The sequence below is a fragment of the Zingiber officinale genome, chromosome 8A (genome assembly GCF_018446385.1).
Source record: "Zingiber officinale cultivar Zhangliang chromosome 8A, Zo_v1.1, whole genome shotgun sequence".
Lineage (NCBI taxonomy): Eukaryota > Viridiplantae > Streptophyta > Magnoliopsida > Zingiberales > Zingiberaceae > Zingiber > Zingiber officinale.
In genome coordinates, this window is record NC_056000.1 from 64173748 (window position 1) to 64190738 (window position 16991).

The 16991-nt window shown below is 37.8% G+C and overlaps 1 protein-coding gene across 1 annotated transcript; it reads left to right on the forward strand.

The window, feature by feature from the left end:
* The first annotated feature begins 3974 nt into the window (after positions 1-3974).
* On the forward strand, positions 3975-11977 carry LOC122010913 (putative glucose-6-phosphate 1-epimerase). The gene is made up of 8 exons (XM_042567380.1): positions 3975-4067; positions 10594-10668; positions 10807-10863; positions 10940-11100; positions 11173-11313; positions 11402-11504; positions 11589-11688; positions 11763-11977. Exons 1-8 carry the CDS (start codon positions 3975-3977, stop codon positions 11975-11977), a joined length of 945 nt encoding a protein of 314 aa, XP_042423314.1.
* Positions 11978-16991: the final 5014 nt, after the last annotated feature.

Below are 16991 nucleotides of genomic sequence, written 5' to 3' on the forward strand. Positions count from 1 at the left end.
GATTTGCAGTGTACATTACGATTAGCCATGTTGATGTTGGGTTTCTTGTTGCTTTCAACTAATGTTGTTTTATGCCGGATCGACGATGTTTTGGCTTCTTTGTTGTTACTGGAATGCATAACTGATTTGGGGAATGTGTGAATTCGAAGTGATTTCCACTCCATATAATGAATTTAGGCTTCTTTTCTTTAGATACATTGCAAGATGGTGAAGTTGGTATTGCGGTGTTCCTATTCTCGGTGTTGTTTCCTTGTTCTTCAATGAATTTTCCTCTCTTCTCGGTTGTGCATGCTTTCCAGTTGTTCCTTTCAAGGATTATTAGATTGTTATATGTGTTAGGTATTGAAATCCATTATAACTCCCCTATGTATATGCCTATCTTTTGTTGTGGTCCCGTGTGGGTTTGCGGTACTGATTCATATAATATGATCTATGTTTCCATGCTAGTTCAATTTTGCGAGCTGCTCTTTAAGAAAACCATGAATAACAGTGTCATATTGAAATCCATTACCCAATCAAACAAGCAGTTTCTGTGCAAAATCGTGTCAACCAATCAATTAGCAAGCAGAAAACTGTGTAGAGCTTGAAATGAGCTTCGTTTCGCATCCGAGATAACCTCATTCTGATATCTGAGTCAAAAGTTATGGCCTTCAGAAGTTTACTACATCCGAACTTCTTAGTTCCATGCCAACTCTCTATTGAACTTACGACTGCTAAGTGTTTGGTCAACTTTTGACCCATCAGGACTCTCTCTGCCAAACTTCTTGTTGGACTTCTGATCACCAAATGCGGTCCTCCTTGACCCACTTAGATTTATCGTCTGTGCCAAGTATCCGGTCCTCTATGACCCACTTGGACTTCCTTCCACTAGATGTCCAGTCACCTTTGACCCATCTGGATTTCCTTGTGCCAAGTATTCGGTCCCAGGTGTCCAGTCAACCTTGTCCCACCAGGATTTTCACATGTTTGGCTTCACTCACCAAGTCTTTCCATCTGCCTAGCTTCACTCACTAGAACTTCTCATCTGCCTAGGTTCACTCACCAGGACTTTCACCTAGTTTCACTCACTAGGATTTTCACCTGGTTCACTCACTAGGATTTTCCCACTGCCCAGCTTCACTCACCGGGACTTTCACCTGCCTGGCTTCACTCACTAGGACTTTCACCTAGCTTCACCTATTAGGATTTTCCAACTACCTAGCTTTACTCACTAGGTTTTTCACCTGGCTTCACTCACCAGGATTTCCAACTTTCTAACCTCCAGTTAGGACTTTCCCAGTCAAATATACAGTCAACCCTTTGACCTACTTGACTCTTCTTCACATCTAACTGGTCAACCTTGACCAGAGGGGAATTGTATCAACAATCTCCCTAAACGGGCGATTGCATCTGTAATCTCCATGTATTGTCAAACATCGAAACCTAAACATCAAGACTTAAGCCTAGGGATATTGCACCAACAACATGTCCAGCCTTATTAGCAAAGTAGACTCTTTTACATATTGTATTTTCCTTCTCTATTCTGTATTCGAATTTATGCTCTATGCCTATTAGTTATTGTTTCTATTACTTTATGGATGTTGTATCTTTCGTATTGGAATGTTCTTGTTGGGTTCGTAGACTCATGATACCTAAATTATATATGAAGGATATACCTCCCAGGATATTATGGAGGACATGTAGATGGAGTAGATGAGGAGGCGAGATGGACACATGACACACTATCCAGATGCCTTAGAAGTGTTGTGAGAGCTTCTGTTTTCTTCCGAGTCCTTTCCTTTATTTGTATGAGAGGATGAGTGGTCCCTGTTGTTAAACCCTTCTCGTTGTGATGTTAATGTTTATGTTGGGTATGGTGGTTTAGGTAGGATGAGATTTTTATCAAAGTTCCTTAACTGCAAACGTTTAGTGGTCTGTCCTTGATTGAACGTTGGTCTACAAGCGATTGATAAATGCTTAAAATGTTTGTTACGGGTTCCAAATATGTGAGAGAGGTCTAGGGTTGTTGCAAGTCAATTTGGTTCAATGCAATTTGGACTCTTGATTTGCACCCACGTGTGACAGAGTCTCTCTCCATGTATTTGTTCACATCATCAATGCATGTGAATCAATATAAACCAACCAATATATTTTAAAACTTTTAATGTATGACTAAAGTCACATTCACATTGAAGTTTCTTTCCCCTTCATCTCTTCTCCATTCATATATAGCCAATAAGTTGATCAGGTTCGAATCGAATTTCATATATTCGATCCTCATATCCAAGGGTATATAAATAAATTTTAAAAGTCCAATTCGTTTATTTCAAAAAATTTATATTTTTTAAAAAAATATTGATTAGTTTAGTTAATTTAGTTAAATTAGTTAAATTTAATTTTAAAATTTTTAATTTAGTTAAATGAAATAAACTGAATAAGTACCTCCTTAAATTTTTTAATAGGTAAATTATAAGTCTCTAATTTTAAATTAACTAAATAAAAAAATTAAAGAGAAATGTATAATTATTGAAAAGTTTGGTTAACTCATTCAATTGAATTGATTGATTCAATTTTGAACTCATTCATGAACCCTAAATCTATGTATTTTTATATAATAATAAATTTGAAATATGAAAAATATTAATTTATACTTAAAAATGAAGAAATATATTGAAACTTATGTTAATTATTTGTCCGACCATAACACTATCCATTATTCTATAGATCTAATTTGAAAAAGCATAAGTTACCCCTGGGATTATAATAAATTAGAGAAAAATCCTCAATCATAATGTTAACTTTGCATATAATCCTCATGTCCAAAAAACTTTGTTTCCACTCCCTACATATAAAGTATTACTTGTTTCAACTCCCTCATGCAAATATTGATACCTAAATTGCTTCTCAAATTTTTTAGGTACAAAAATTTTAAAATTGAGTATAAAAAGTCTAAAAATTAGTATAATTCTTCTTAAAGTCAGTACTTTATATTAAAAATCGAGTATATTTTCTATCAAAATTGTCCCTCTTATTTTTTATATATAAAAAGTCTAAAATTAAGAGGATTTATACTGATTTTTAGACTTTTTATACCTAAAAATATCATGGCCAATTAGGTAAAGATGTTTGACGGGAGAGTGAAAACAAAGATTTTTATGGATGGGGACTACATGCAAAGATTTGTTTATCAATAGGGACTACATTCAAAATTACCCTTATAATAATCAGGATAGATTATTTAAATTATCATTTAAGTATTCATGATTTAATTCTATTTATTTATAATAATATTTTCTTTAAATAAAATGTACAATTGAAACATCTTAAACTGATAAGAAATGATAGACAATAATATTACAACATTACTAAACAAAATATAAATTATTAAAAAAATAAACCGAATAATCATAAAAAAAAAATAGTCAATCAAATTAACGTAGTTTTTCATTTAATTTGAAAATGCCAATAAAACTTCAAATCTATCATTGAAACACTTTATGGGACCCAATTATTAATTTTACACCGGAAAGTATCTAAATTTACACGTGCAAAAAGCTCCAAGATTTATTTTAAATAATTCTATAAATTGTCAGAGACGGGAAATGTTTGGAGCCGTTGGATATAACTACTAGAACTGCAGGGTGCAGGACGTAATTTGTTTCATGCATCAATTCGCGCCGGAGTTGAGAAGGCGCAAAACGGGTTAATTTTTGGACGTTAGCGGTGCTCCGCGAACGCTATCGTGGTCCGATAACAAACCAACGCGGATGGCCTGGGGACCACGGGACGAGCGCCTCGTAACGGCCGAGCCTTCGCCTATAAATATGCCGGTGCCGCAGGGTCGCACCGTCTCATTCGCTCCTCTCCTTCGTCCTCTGCCTCACTCTGGTATTGCCAGCGAGCGAAGGGCGGCGAGGGATTCGATTCGATAGATCTGGGCTAGGGTTCCGGTGGAAGTGGTGGTGGGGGATCGATCTCGGTCGATCGCGGAAGACATGGCAGGGCCTTCACTGCCGTTGGAGCTCTGCAAGGGCGTCAATGACCTTGACAAGATCGTGCTCAGGGAACCTCGAGGCTGCTCCGCCGAGGTCCGCCCTCTCTTTATCTCAATCTTTCTCTCCGTTTAGACTTGTGTTTATTCTCTGTTCGTAGAAGCGATCTGGATTCGTTGATCATTTGCATTGCTTGAATACCTTCTGTCCACTTCATATTCGTATACTGGATCAGTTATGGTCCCCTTCATCTCCCTTGGATCTTCACTCCATTTAGATGTGCATTTGCTCCCTGTTCGGAAAAGCGATCTGGATTCGCGGATCATTTAGATTGCTTGAAATCATTCTATCTGCTGTTGCATTGATATGTAATTTCTTGGTTTCTATTGCATTATTGGTGGTGCTGGATCCGTTATAGTCCTTTACATCTCTCTTCGATCCTTGTCTCCGTTTAGATGAGCGCTTATTCCCTGTTCGTAGAAGCAATATTGATTTGCGGATCTTTTGCATTGCTTGAATGCGTTAAATCGAAAGTTGCATTGATATTAATTTGTTGATTCCGTTCTAGCCGTCTTCTTCTTCCATGTTAATTTGTTTAATCTTGTTTGATACGTTCTAACCACTCTCGCACTGCTATTGCTTTCTTTTTATTACATTGGTAATGCTGGATCCGTTCTAGCTATCTCCATCTCCATCTCCCTTTGATCTTTCACTACATTCAGATAGATGCTTTTTTAATCCCTCTTGTTAGGAGCGATCTCGATTTGGGGATTACTTGCATCGGTTGCCGCACCTTCGTTTTTAGTGAGTTATTTATGCAGGATTTATTCATCAAAGAATCCGATCGATTAAAATGGATGGGTTAATCTTGTGTTTGTGCAATCGAAAAGAATTGGTATAATAGCTGTTTTAATTTATTCATTTGCATTTACATATTACTTCTTTCCATTAATACGTTGTTCGTACCGATATATCATTAATTGCCATGAAATTTATTATGAGTGTTCTGTGTTCCGTATTTGTAAGCTGACCAATTATTCGTTGTTTCTCTGTTTCTTCTTTCTTTCTTGCCATTTAAATCTTCATCTTGCATGTTATCAATTCAAATTCTATTTTCTATTGGTTCCCTGGCATACCATGCGAAATAATTAGAACAAAGTCTTCGATCTATTCGTTACTTGACCTGCCATGCGAAGCAAAGTGGAATTGCAATTGATTAGTTTAATCAAATCCTACTACATACATAGCGATAGTGTTAGAGTGGGGGCTCTTGTCCTTCTCAGGAACATTTCTTCTCTTTCGTTGCATCTTAACTTCTGCTTAAAACTATCAAAGCGGCGGTTCCCTTTTCCATATATACCCGTTGACTTTTAAAATCTGTATTTCAATGAAAGGAAAGTTGCGATGAACACTAGTTCATTATCTGTAATTATTTTGTAATTGTTCTGTATAAAAATACATGAATAAATTATTCTAGTTAGGAGTCTACGTCGAGTACTCCATCAGTGGTCTTTTCCAGTTTTTAGATATATTTAAACCATTAAATATTTTAATATATATAATTCCTCTCTGCCTTTCTTTATGATAATTGAACATTTATGTAGACATATTGCTAAACAATGTGTTTCTGTTGAATAGACTTTGGTAAGAGAAATGATTCCTTTTTTTCCTTATTGAATCGCACTTTCAACTTAGCCTTACAAAGTATATATATAGTTTTGAAAGAAACTGAACGGGAAGACCAAAAGTCTCTCATAATAAGGACTCTTCGTTTCACTCATTCTTAATGTGCAGCAACCATAAAGACAATCACTTTAATGTGATGGTTGCAATTCTCTCATAATGCCTAATAAAGATGGTGTTGATTACAATACATTAATTTTAACACTCCCCCTTAATGTGTTGTCGGACTCCAAGTTTAGCTCGGAGTTGTTGAAACCTTTCTCTAGGAAGTGCTTTTGTGAGGATGTCGACAACTGTTCTTCAGATCGACAGAACTCAAGTTGAATTTCTTTATCTTCTTTTGCTTGTCGGATAAAATAATGTTTGAGTGCTATATGTCGAGTTTGGCTGTGGTGAACTGGGTTCTTAGCCATAGCAATTGCAGACTTGTTGTCGCAGTACAACACAGTTCCTTCATCCTAATGATGACCAAGGTCGGCTAAAATTCTTCGAAGCCATATTGTTTGTGAAGCGGCTAGTGATGTTGAGATATACTCGGCTTCGGCAGATGATTGTACAACACTTTGTTGTTTCTTGGATAACCATGAGATCATTGCTAAACCAAAAGAGAAACAGTATCCTGAGGTGCTTTTCATGTCGTCTAAGGATCCACCCAGATCACTGTCACAGTAGCCGACGAGGTTAACTGTGTAATTTTTCTGAAAACTTAGACCAAGGTCGGTTGTTCCTTGGACATAGCGCAAGACATGCTTTGCTACACCGAGGTGGAAATGGCTCGGGCTCTGCATAAATCTTGAGAGCATGCTTGCGACATACATTAGATCAGGTCGGGTTGCTATGAGGTATGGTAAATTACCAATGAGGCTACGGTAATGAGTGGCATCCGCTGCTTTTCCTCCATCTTCTTTCTTCAATTTCTCCCCCATAATGAGTGGTGTAGAGACGGGATTGCATCCCAACATGTTGAATTTCTTCAAAATCGTTTCTGCATACATCTTTTGGCAAATAAAGATGGTCTCTTCTTCTTGGTAGATCTCCATGCCTAAAAAATGTTGAAGTAGACCCATATCGCTCATTTCGTACTTTTGAGTCATGTCATCTTTGAACTCTTCGATCATCTTTTTGTTGCTTCCAGTGAAAATCAGATCATCAACATACAGAGTGACTATAAGAACATCGATACCTTGACGTTTGACATACAAGGTTGCTTCACTCTTGCTCTTCTTGAATCCTGTTTGGTTGAAGTAGTTGTCGATCTCACTGTACTAAGCGCGAGGAGCTTGTTTAAGTCCGTATAGCGCTTTCTTGAGTTTGTAGACCTTCTCTTCTTTTCCATTGAGGATGAAGCCCTGAGGTTGATCTACATAAACTTCCTCTTTCAGTTCGCCATTGAGGAATGCTGACTTGACATCGAGTTGATAATGCTTCCATCCTTTGTTGGCGGCGAATGCAATTATGGTTCGGATTGTGTCTAGTCGAGCTACTGGGGCAAATGTCTCCTCGTAGTCAATTCCAGGCTGCTGAGAATAGCCTTTCGCAACGAGCCTGGCTTTGTTCCTTTGAATGGATCCGTCTGGGTTACGCTTGACTTTGTAGATCCATTTAACACCTATGACTTCTTTGTTTGTTGGTTTGTCAACGAGCTGCCATGTCTGATTCTTCGAGATCACATGGATTTCCTCCTCCATTGCTTTCCTCCACGATTCTTCTTTGATTGCTTTGTCAAAATTTTTGGGCTCAACTGAACAATAATTGCACGTAGCATATATATCGTTTATCGATCTATACCTTTTTGGAGTTGAGCTCGGGGATGAGGAGTTTGATGAAGTCGAATCAGCTGAGTTGTGGCTTTCTTCATTGAGTTGAGTTGAGTTTGGATCTGATGGGCTTGTCACTGATGAAATAGGCTCATCGTTGTCTTCTTTGTCAGTGATGATCAGAACGTCTTTCGTCTCGACTTTGTTTTCTTCCCAATTCCATGAAGCATTTTCATCAAGTTGAACATCTCGGTTGATGATAACTTGACTTTCTTTTAGGCTAAACAGTCTATAGCCTTTGCTCATGGTGCTGTAGCCGACAAAAATACATCTTTTGCTAGATTCGTCAAGTTTACTTCGTTTCACTTTTAGAATTTGAGAGTAGCATATGCTTCCGAATACCTTGAGATGGTTCACTGATGGTTTTCTACCACTCCATGCTTCAAACGGAGTCATGTTTGGTATGACCGTGGTTGGACATCGATTGGATAGGTAAACAGTAGTGTAAATTGCTTCAACCCAGAAGGTTTGGGTAAACCTTTCTCGTGTATCATTGATTTTGCCATTTCAACGATCGTCTGATTTTTCCTCTCGGTAACACCATTTTGTTGAGGGGTGTACCTTACCGTTAGTTGTCTTTCTACTCCTTCATCTTCACAAAACTTGTGGAACTCCTTGGAAGTGTATTCCTTGCCCCTATCACTTCGTAGGGTTTTGACGAAGCATCCACTCTGTTTTTCGACGAGACTCTTGAACTTTTTGAATATCGTAAATACTTCGGACTTTTGTCTCATGAAATAGACCCAAGTCATACGAATGTGATCATCGATGAAAAGAATAAAATACCTATTATGAGCATGAGAAAGAGTGTCCATTGGTCCGCAGACGTCGGTGTGGACAAGTTCCAGCTTGTCTTTAGCTCTCCATGATACTCCTTTTGGGAAAGGACGTTGGTGTTGCTTTCCGAACGCGCATCCTTCATATACGTGTTGCTTTTCTTCTATGCGAGGAAGTCCGTGCACCATACTCTTGTCAGACAACTCCTTGAGGCTTTGGAAGTTGAGATGGCCGAGTCGTTGATGCCATAACGTTGAGGTCGAGTAGTCTGAGGTAGAAGCTCAGTGAGCTTTTAGGTCGGCATAATTGATGTTAAGAGCGAAGCTTCGATTGACCATCTTGATTTTGGTGAACACCTTTGACTTATCTTGTCTATCAAAGATAATGCACTCGTTATTATCGAAGCAGAGTTTGTACCCATTTTTCATCAATTGTCCGAGGCTGAGTAAATTTTGACTCAAGTTCGACACACAGAGGACATTGTTAATGTAGCTTGGTCCTTCCTTCATCTCGATCGCAATTCTTCCAAGTCCTTTTGATTTTGCTTGCTCTCCATTCCTGAACTGAACAGGGGCGATGAAGCTTTCGTCGAGCTCGGAGAAAATTTCTGAGGTCGGCATCATATGATTGCTACATCCACTGTCTAGTAACCATTTTCTACTCTCCTTGTCAATTGATGTGTGGCACACATAGAATGTTCCGTATGTTTCCCAGGCTATTTGATTTGTCTCAGCCTGACTTGCCTGAAGAGTGTTCCTAGTTCGACAATCTTTGGCGAGGTGACCAAATCGATTGCATTTGTTGCATCTCGATTGACCTTTGAACCAGCAGTCCTTCTAAGAATAGTTTGGCTTATTGCAATTGCTGCAATTTGATGTGTTGTATTTTCCTTTTCCTTTTTCTTTTCCTTTTGAGTTAGGTCCACCTCGTCCTCTTGATTTTCTTCCACCTTTTGACTGGTTGTAACTCGAGTTATCCTCTCGTTCGTTGTTGCCAGTATTGAGCTTTGATTGGAATGCACTCTCTATTGATTTTTCAGAGTGTCTAGACAATCTTTGCTCAAACGATTTTAGGGACGCCATCACTTCTTGGATTGTGAGTGTTGACAGATCCTTTGTTTCTTCGATAACGGCAATGATGGGATCATATTTCTCAGGAAGATTGATGAGGATCTTTCGCGCCATTCTCTGGTCTGTAACATCTTCACCATGATATTTCATCTGGTTGACCAAATCAAAGATTTTGGTTGAGAACTCCATAAGTGTTTCTTTCTCCTTCATTCTGGCATTTTCGAATTCCTTGAGTAGTGATTGGAGCTTAATTACTCTGACTTTCATATCTCCTTGGAATTCGTTCTGCAAGATCTTCCACGCCTCTTTAGCAATGTCGGCACGCATGATTTTAGAAAAGATAGTTTTAGTGACTGCTCTTTGAGGGATTGAAAGAGCATTTGCGTCGGCTTGCCGAGATCGCTCTAATTTCTTCAGACTGGCCTCATTGAGTTCGGCTCCTTCCTCCGGCTCTTTCACTCCATTCTCCACAATCTCCCATTGGTTAAGAGATCGAAAGATAGTCTTCATCTTTACGTACCAGAAATCATAATCTTCACCATTAAACTCCGGAATGAGATGATTGATATTTGTTGAGGTTGAGCTAGACATAGATTTGGGTGGATTGGTAGAACCTGGATGCTCTAATACCAAATGTTGAATAGACTTTGTTGAGAGAAATGATTCCTTTTCTTCCTTATTGAATCGTACTTTCAACTTAGCCTTACAAAGCATATATATAGTTTTGAAAGAAACTGAATGGGAAGACCAAAAGTCTCTCATAATGAGGACTCTTCGTTTCACTCATTCTTAACGTGCAGCAACCATAAAGACAATCACTTTAATGTGATGGTTGCAATTCTCTCATAATGCCTAATGAAGATGGTGTTGATTACAACACATTAATTCTAACAGTTTCACATGACTTTCTAGGCCTGTGTTCTTCCATCATCATTCAATAAAGAAAATTTACTAAAATTATCGTTTCCAGGCCTGTGTTCTTCCATCATCATTAATAAAGAAAATTTACTAGAAATTATTGTTTCCAGGCTTGTGTCATTCAATAAAGAAAATTAATAGAAAATATTGTTTTCTCTCAAGTACTTCCCTTGTATACTACTCATTCCTTTGAATAATTGATTTAGATTTGTCTTGTTGACTACAATCCATATATTCATTTGTTTATCTTTTCTTTAAGAAATATTTTTCTTCGAACATAATTTTTCATTGAATTTTTTTATTGGCTCCCTAAGGATATAATTTTGACAACTCTTTAATGAACGACTATAATTGCAGGTGTATTTGTTTGGAGGTCAGGTGACATCCTGGAAAAATAATCGTAGGGAGGAGTTGCTTTTTGTTAGTAGTAAGGTAAACATATTAACCTATAATCATAAAAAAAAGGTGCTAATTTAGATTTTCTTCCTTATCATTGTATATTATGTTATATGATTTACAAACATCCATCTTTCAACTCTCTCTGTGGCAATGACTCAAAAATTCTTACAGGCCGTCTTTAAGCCCCCACAAGCTATCCGTGGTGGCATCCCAATATGTTTCCCACAAGTAATGGTTCTATTTTCCATCTGTTTACACTACAAAATTCTTTATAGCACAGTGTGACTCCATCGTATAAAAGCAGTTTTCAAGCTCTGGAAATCTCGAACGACATGGATTTGCCAGGAATAAGTTTTGGACTGTCGATACTAATCCGCCACCTTTACCAACGAGTTCCGCCGTCAAGAGCTATGTCGACTTAATCCTAAAGCCAACCCCGGAAGATCTCAAGAACTGGCCTCACAGGTTCGTTCCCGCTGTCGTCTCCTTCCAGCCTTCATGTTTTGCTGTGAATAATTTCTCAATATTCGACTGCAGTTACGAGTTCCGCCTTCGAATTGCCTTGGTACTGGGAGGAGATCTCTTGTTGACATCGCGCATAAGAAACACCAATCCTGATGGAAAACCCTTTTCCTTTACTATTGCCTTCCACACTTACGTTTCCCTCTCGGATATCAGGCTAGTCACTAATCCAATAGAGAGAAGGATTTTATTTTTTATATAGACAAAATAAAATAAAATTTGATCGTGTAATTGAATTCTTCAGTGAAGTGCGGGTTGAAGGTCTGGAGACTTGGGATTACCTTGACAATTTGAAGGATGGACAGCGTTTCACTGAACAAGGAGATGCACTTACATTTGAGTCTGAGGTATAGAAGTGACGCAATCATTACCATTTATTATTATTTTTTGTATTGTTTTCTTAACTTTTTCATTTTTTGCATCGAGAGAAGATCGACAGAGTCTACGTGGGCATACCAACTAAGATCGCAATCATAGACCACGAGAAGAAAAGGACTCTAGTGATGCGCAAAGATGGGCTGCCTGACGCCGGTAAGCACTTGAGCTACGGCATAGTCTTTTTCATGGATTCGTTCTCTGATGTGATCGGCGGTCGACCTCTGCAGTGGTGTGGAACCCTTGGAACAGAAAGGCCAAGTCCATTCCAGACTTCGGGGATAATGACTACAAACACACTCTCTGCGTGGGAGCTGCGAACATCGAGAAGCCGATCACTCTGAAGCCTGGCGAAGAATGGACCGGAAGGCTGGAGCTTTCTCTCGTGGCTTCCAGTTACTGCAGCGGCCAACTCGATCCCCAAAAGGTTCTCCAAGGATTATGATGACGAGGGGTGGGGGTGGTCATATGGTTCGATCGATGCTACTTTTTTTCTTTTTTCTTTTGTTTTTTTTTTCATTTTCAATATTCATTGTTTTTGTCATACTTTTTTTTGTCATACTTTTGAATGCAGAGTGGCATTTCATATTAATAAGGTACACGCTTCGATCGCACGTACTTTCGTTTGTAAAAGTGTGGGAGGCTTGTGCCTTTAGAAAATAAGTGTTTTGTCGACCAAAATTTGTGCGGGTTTGGATCAGGTTCATTAGGAAGTGTGTTTCTCGGTCTAAGTGTTCATGGTCTATTATCGTGGCTCAATTTGGCTAGCTTGGTTCTGTCTCCATTTGAGAATGAATAAAATATGGATAAATAAAGTTTACTATTTTATCATATTTTATTTATATTTAAATTATAATTTATTATTGAAGCAAAATGAAATCGTCACTTAGGAAATGACTTATTTTAAGTCTGCTACAAATTGATCAAGATCTTAACCCCAATTACTTAGGGTATCAATAACAAAGTGTTAAATGAATATTATAATATCTATTTAATACTCCTCTCCACTATGAGAGTAAAAGGAGAGATGGAGGGGAGGGATATATTCATCTTTTATTTTATTTTATTATTTTTTTTTAATGATAATATTATTTTTTAAAACACTAAGATTATTATTTAAATAATAATAATAATTCAAATATTTTAAAATATATTTATTTAATATGATATATTTTTAAGATAATTGAGTGGACTGTGGGACCCATAAATAATGAAGATTAATATTAAAAGGAATATGTGTGAAAAAAATATGTTGTTATAATGAGTTGATGGGTGTTGTAATAAGGGTGGGTTGTAGATTCTCTTAGATACCAAATGTGCCAATCCTTGGGACATAATTTATTATTAACTATATATTAATGAGTCAAGCTGAATTTAAAATTTTAATCATAATTAAATAAATTATTTTTTAATAAAATATTATAATCTATGATACGGTGTTTAAGGTGAGCCCCTCTAAAATGGGTCAAAGTCTACGAGGCCAGCTGACGTGAGAGTCAAAGTCAAAGGGTGATCAACATCATTCGGAACAAGAGAATGTCTGACTGGACCTTCGGGCTGGTTAGGCCTTGAGTTCCAATCTTGTGCGCGGACAGAGTGTTAAGACAGGGGTTCGCCCAATTGGGCCCTTTGGCCGGTCAGGCCTCGAAGCTCGATTTCATAAATAATGATGAAGCATGGATCCAATTGGGCTCTCTAGCCGATCAGACATATGGCCTAATCGGACATGCTAGACACTTGATTGCTTGCAGTTCAAATAAAGAAGCTAAGTGAAAGCCGAGTCACCAACTGCATTCATAAACGCCAATCGGGTACCTCTCGAGAGTAAGGGATGATCCTACTAGATCAGCAACTCGATTAATTGGTCAAAGTAGTCTATTGCAGGCCTCACAACCCACCAAATTAATACATTTTTTTTGCCATTTTGTGTCATAGTGGACAAAGAATATTCTGCAGGTAAATCACATTTTCGAAGCTTCCAGCCTATCAAATCCTAGAGATTTGCGGGCTCATTTTAGGAAATGTGTCAGAGTCATTTTATGTCCCATCCTTTTTTGGAAGTGCTTCGAAATTCATGCATAGACAATGACATTATAAAAGAGAGTCTTCATCCACAGGTAGAGGTATGCGACATTACGTAATTTTACACACCCATTGCTATAGTTTCTTTTACTATTCCTCTCTAAAAATCAATCATTGACTTGAGCTTTGGATGTCCAACGCCGGGGATTCCTTTCCTGGCCGACAACTAACGCTCTTTATGACACGTATGACAGTGAGGAGTCTTCATTTGGTCAGCATCATAGCCACGCTCCCAGCCAACCAATTTCTCAGCTTTCGGACAGGATCATATTTGGCGTCAACTATGGGAATCTCACCTGCATCTGAGACGTGAAGATGAACGAGACTGAACAACTCACCACAGTGACCTTGATGCAAGAATAACTAAAGATGTTGATAAATGCCCGAGCAGCTAGAATGGTGCAACAACAACAGGTGCCAGCCGAGAGTCATTTGTTGAACGACCCCGCTATCTTCATGATCAGGCGACCGACCGAACATGGAACCCGAGTGGAGGGCCCGACCGGGTTCCAGCTAGCCACCTCCGACTACCTTCCCTGAAGTACTCGTTTCGCCAATCAACCTGCCAGCAGTGCCACCTTCATCGATTGCATATCATAGGGTGTTGTTTCAAATACCCCTTGAGGACATGCGTTATGCAAAGAGGACGTAGGGATCATCTTCCGAAAATGCGCCCGCCCGGGACATTCATAAAGGCAAAACATCAAGGGTCAACAATTCTCTCAAGAGGATAAACATGTCGTTTCCCTAAGAAATCCTTGAGGACCAGTTACATGCTCATTTCCAACTCCTGTCGATCGAGGAATATGGAGGAGCAACTGACCTCGGGGACCACTTACTCAAGTTTGAGAATTTATCCATACTCTACCAGTATACAGATGGAGTCAAATGCCAAGTGTTCCTCACTGCCTTGTTTAGCTCGGTGCAGAAGTGGTTCAAACAACTGCTCACCGAGTCTATATATTATTTCAAGGACTTCTGAATGACATTTCTTCATCACTTTACTAGCAGTCGTCGCTATCACAAGACAACGCTGAGTTTGTTCTCTTCAAGTAGGGCCCAAGGAGACATTGAGGACCTATATAAAGAGATTCAATCAAATGGCTATGGATGTCCCCTTTGTTGAGATATACTTGATGAGTTGTGTGCTAAAACATGTTTTGTAAACATGGGCAGCGGAGAATAAAATAATAATAATTTCTAAATTATTACATCACACACACCACACGCATACAAGGATACGATATGTCAAACATAATTGCATAATTAAATTTTTACGGAAAGTAAATTTACACTAGGTGTGTTAGAGTGTATACTAAAAGCCTAGCTTTTTGTATAAACATTTATTTAGAAATAAAGAATCACAATGGTCAAATACCTACATTTATTTGTTAAGTGTAGTTGTTCAATTAATTTATATTGTAGATAACATGATGTGTGGTGTCACACACAGAAGATCATGTTATCAGTTCTTTATAAATTATAAACAGTTGCTCACGACTAAGATGGAAAGGAACAAACCATTGGAATAGTCGTAGTGTAATTAGGTATTAGTTTATCTTGACTAATAAATTACATTAGTACACTCTGAGTGTATTGAGTAGGACCATTTTAGGTAAGTTCTTTTTGTACTGACTTTATAAAAAAACTAGACCTTAGTTATTATGGAAGTGTGTGCTCTTAATCCTAATATAATAACAAACACATATATTTAGTATTTATTTCTTTGACTTATCAATGGGTGAGATTTAGCTCGATAAATCAATAAGCCCGATAAGTTGGGAAATGATATTACTTATAGTGTGTGTTGTTGATTATAGAAGGAAACTGTGTCCTAGTAATTTAGGTTGAGAATGACCCCAAGAGGAGCTCATAAGGATTGTCATGTTAAACCCTGTAGGTGGACTTAGTCCGACATGACGATAAGGTTGAGTGGTACTACTCTTGGACTAAGATATTAATTAAGCGAGTTGTCAGTAACTCATTTAATTAGTGGTCATTCATTATCTTAAACACAGGGAGACTAACATACTCATAATAAGAAGGAACCCAAAATGTAATTTGGAATTGGTGCGGTAGTTCAATAATAGTTCTTTAGTGGAATGAATTATTATTGATGAAATTAAGTTATGTGTTCGGGGCGAACACGGGATGCTTAATTTCATCGAGAGACCAAAACCAATTTCTCCTCTTGGTCCCTATAGTAGTCTATTAATTATAGAGTACTATGCCCACCTATACCCACCTTCTTACCCATCCTATAGGGGCCGGCCAAGTTAGCTTGGAGTACAAGCTAGGGCCGGCCAAAGGCATGGTTCATGGGTTCATGAGGTGGCCGGCCCTAGCTTGAACCCAAGCTTAGGTGGCCGACACTATTAAAATAAAAAGTAATTTTATTTTTTAAAATTTTCTTATGTGGATTTCATGGTTTTAAAAGAGAGTTTAAAATTTAAATCTTTCCTTTTATAGCTTTCTACAAAAGATTAAGAAAAATTTTGAAATCTTTCCTTATTTGTAGATTGAAAGGTAGATTTTAATTTTGAGAAAACTTTCCTTTTTTAACCATGTTCATGATTTAAAAGAGAGTTTAAAAATTAAATATTCTTTTTTATTAGTTTCTACAAAAGATTAAGAAAAGATTTGATATCTTTCCTTATTTGTAGATTAAAAGGAGATTTTAATTTTTAGAGATAACTTTCCTTTTTTGAAATCATCCACATGTTTAAAAGAAAGATTTTAATTTATAAAATTTCCTTTTAATCCACCATGAAGGGAAAAATTATTGGAGAAATTTTTTATAAATTTCCGGAGACAAATTAGGAAGTTTTAATTCTTAAAACTCTCCTTGTTTATAGCTTATAGATGTGGCCGACCATGTAATGTGAGAAGAGGAAATTATTTTTAATTAAATAAATTTTCCTTTTCATGGCAAAAGAATTAAGGAAGTTTTTTATTTAAATTTCCTTATTTGCCAAGACCAAGGATTATAAAAGAGGGGGTAGAGGTGCCTTCATGGGTAATGACTCTATTCTTTTTCTTCCTCCCTCTCTTCCTTGGTGGTGTGGTTGGCCCCTCTTTTTCTCTCCTCTCCTTATTGTGGCCAAAACTTCTTCATTGGTGGAGTTCTCTTGGTGGCCGGATCAAGCAAGGAGAAGAAGGAGAGAAAGGAAGCCTAGTCTCTAGCATCCCTTGGTTCATTGGTGGTGGCCGAACCTATCCATCAAGAAGGACTCTTAGTGGCCGAAACCTAGAAGAAAGAAGAAGGTGCTTGGTGGTTCTCATCTCGGAAGATCGTTGCCCACACAACGTCCAAGGTTAGACAAGGAATACGGTAGAAGATCAAGAGGTCATTAAAGTTTACAAAGGAATGTATAATT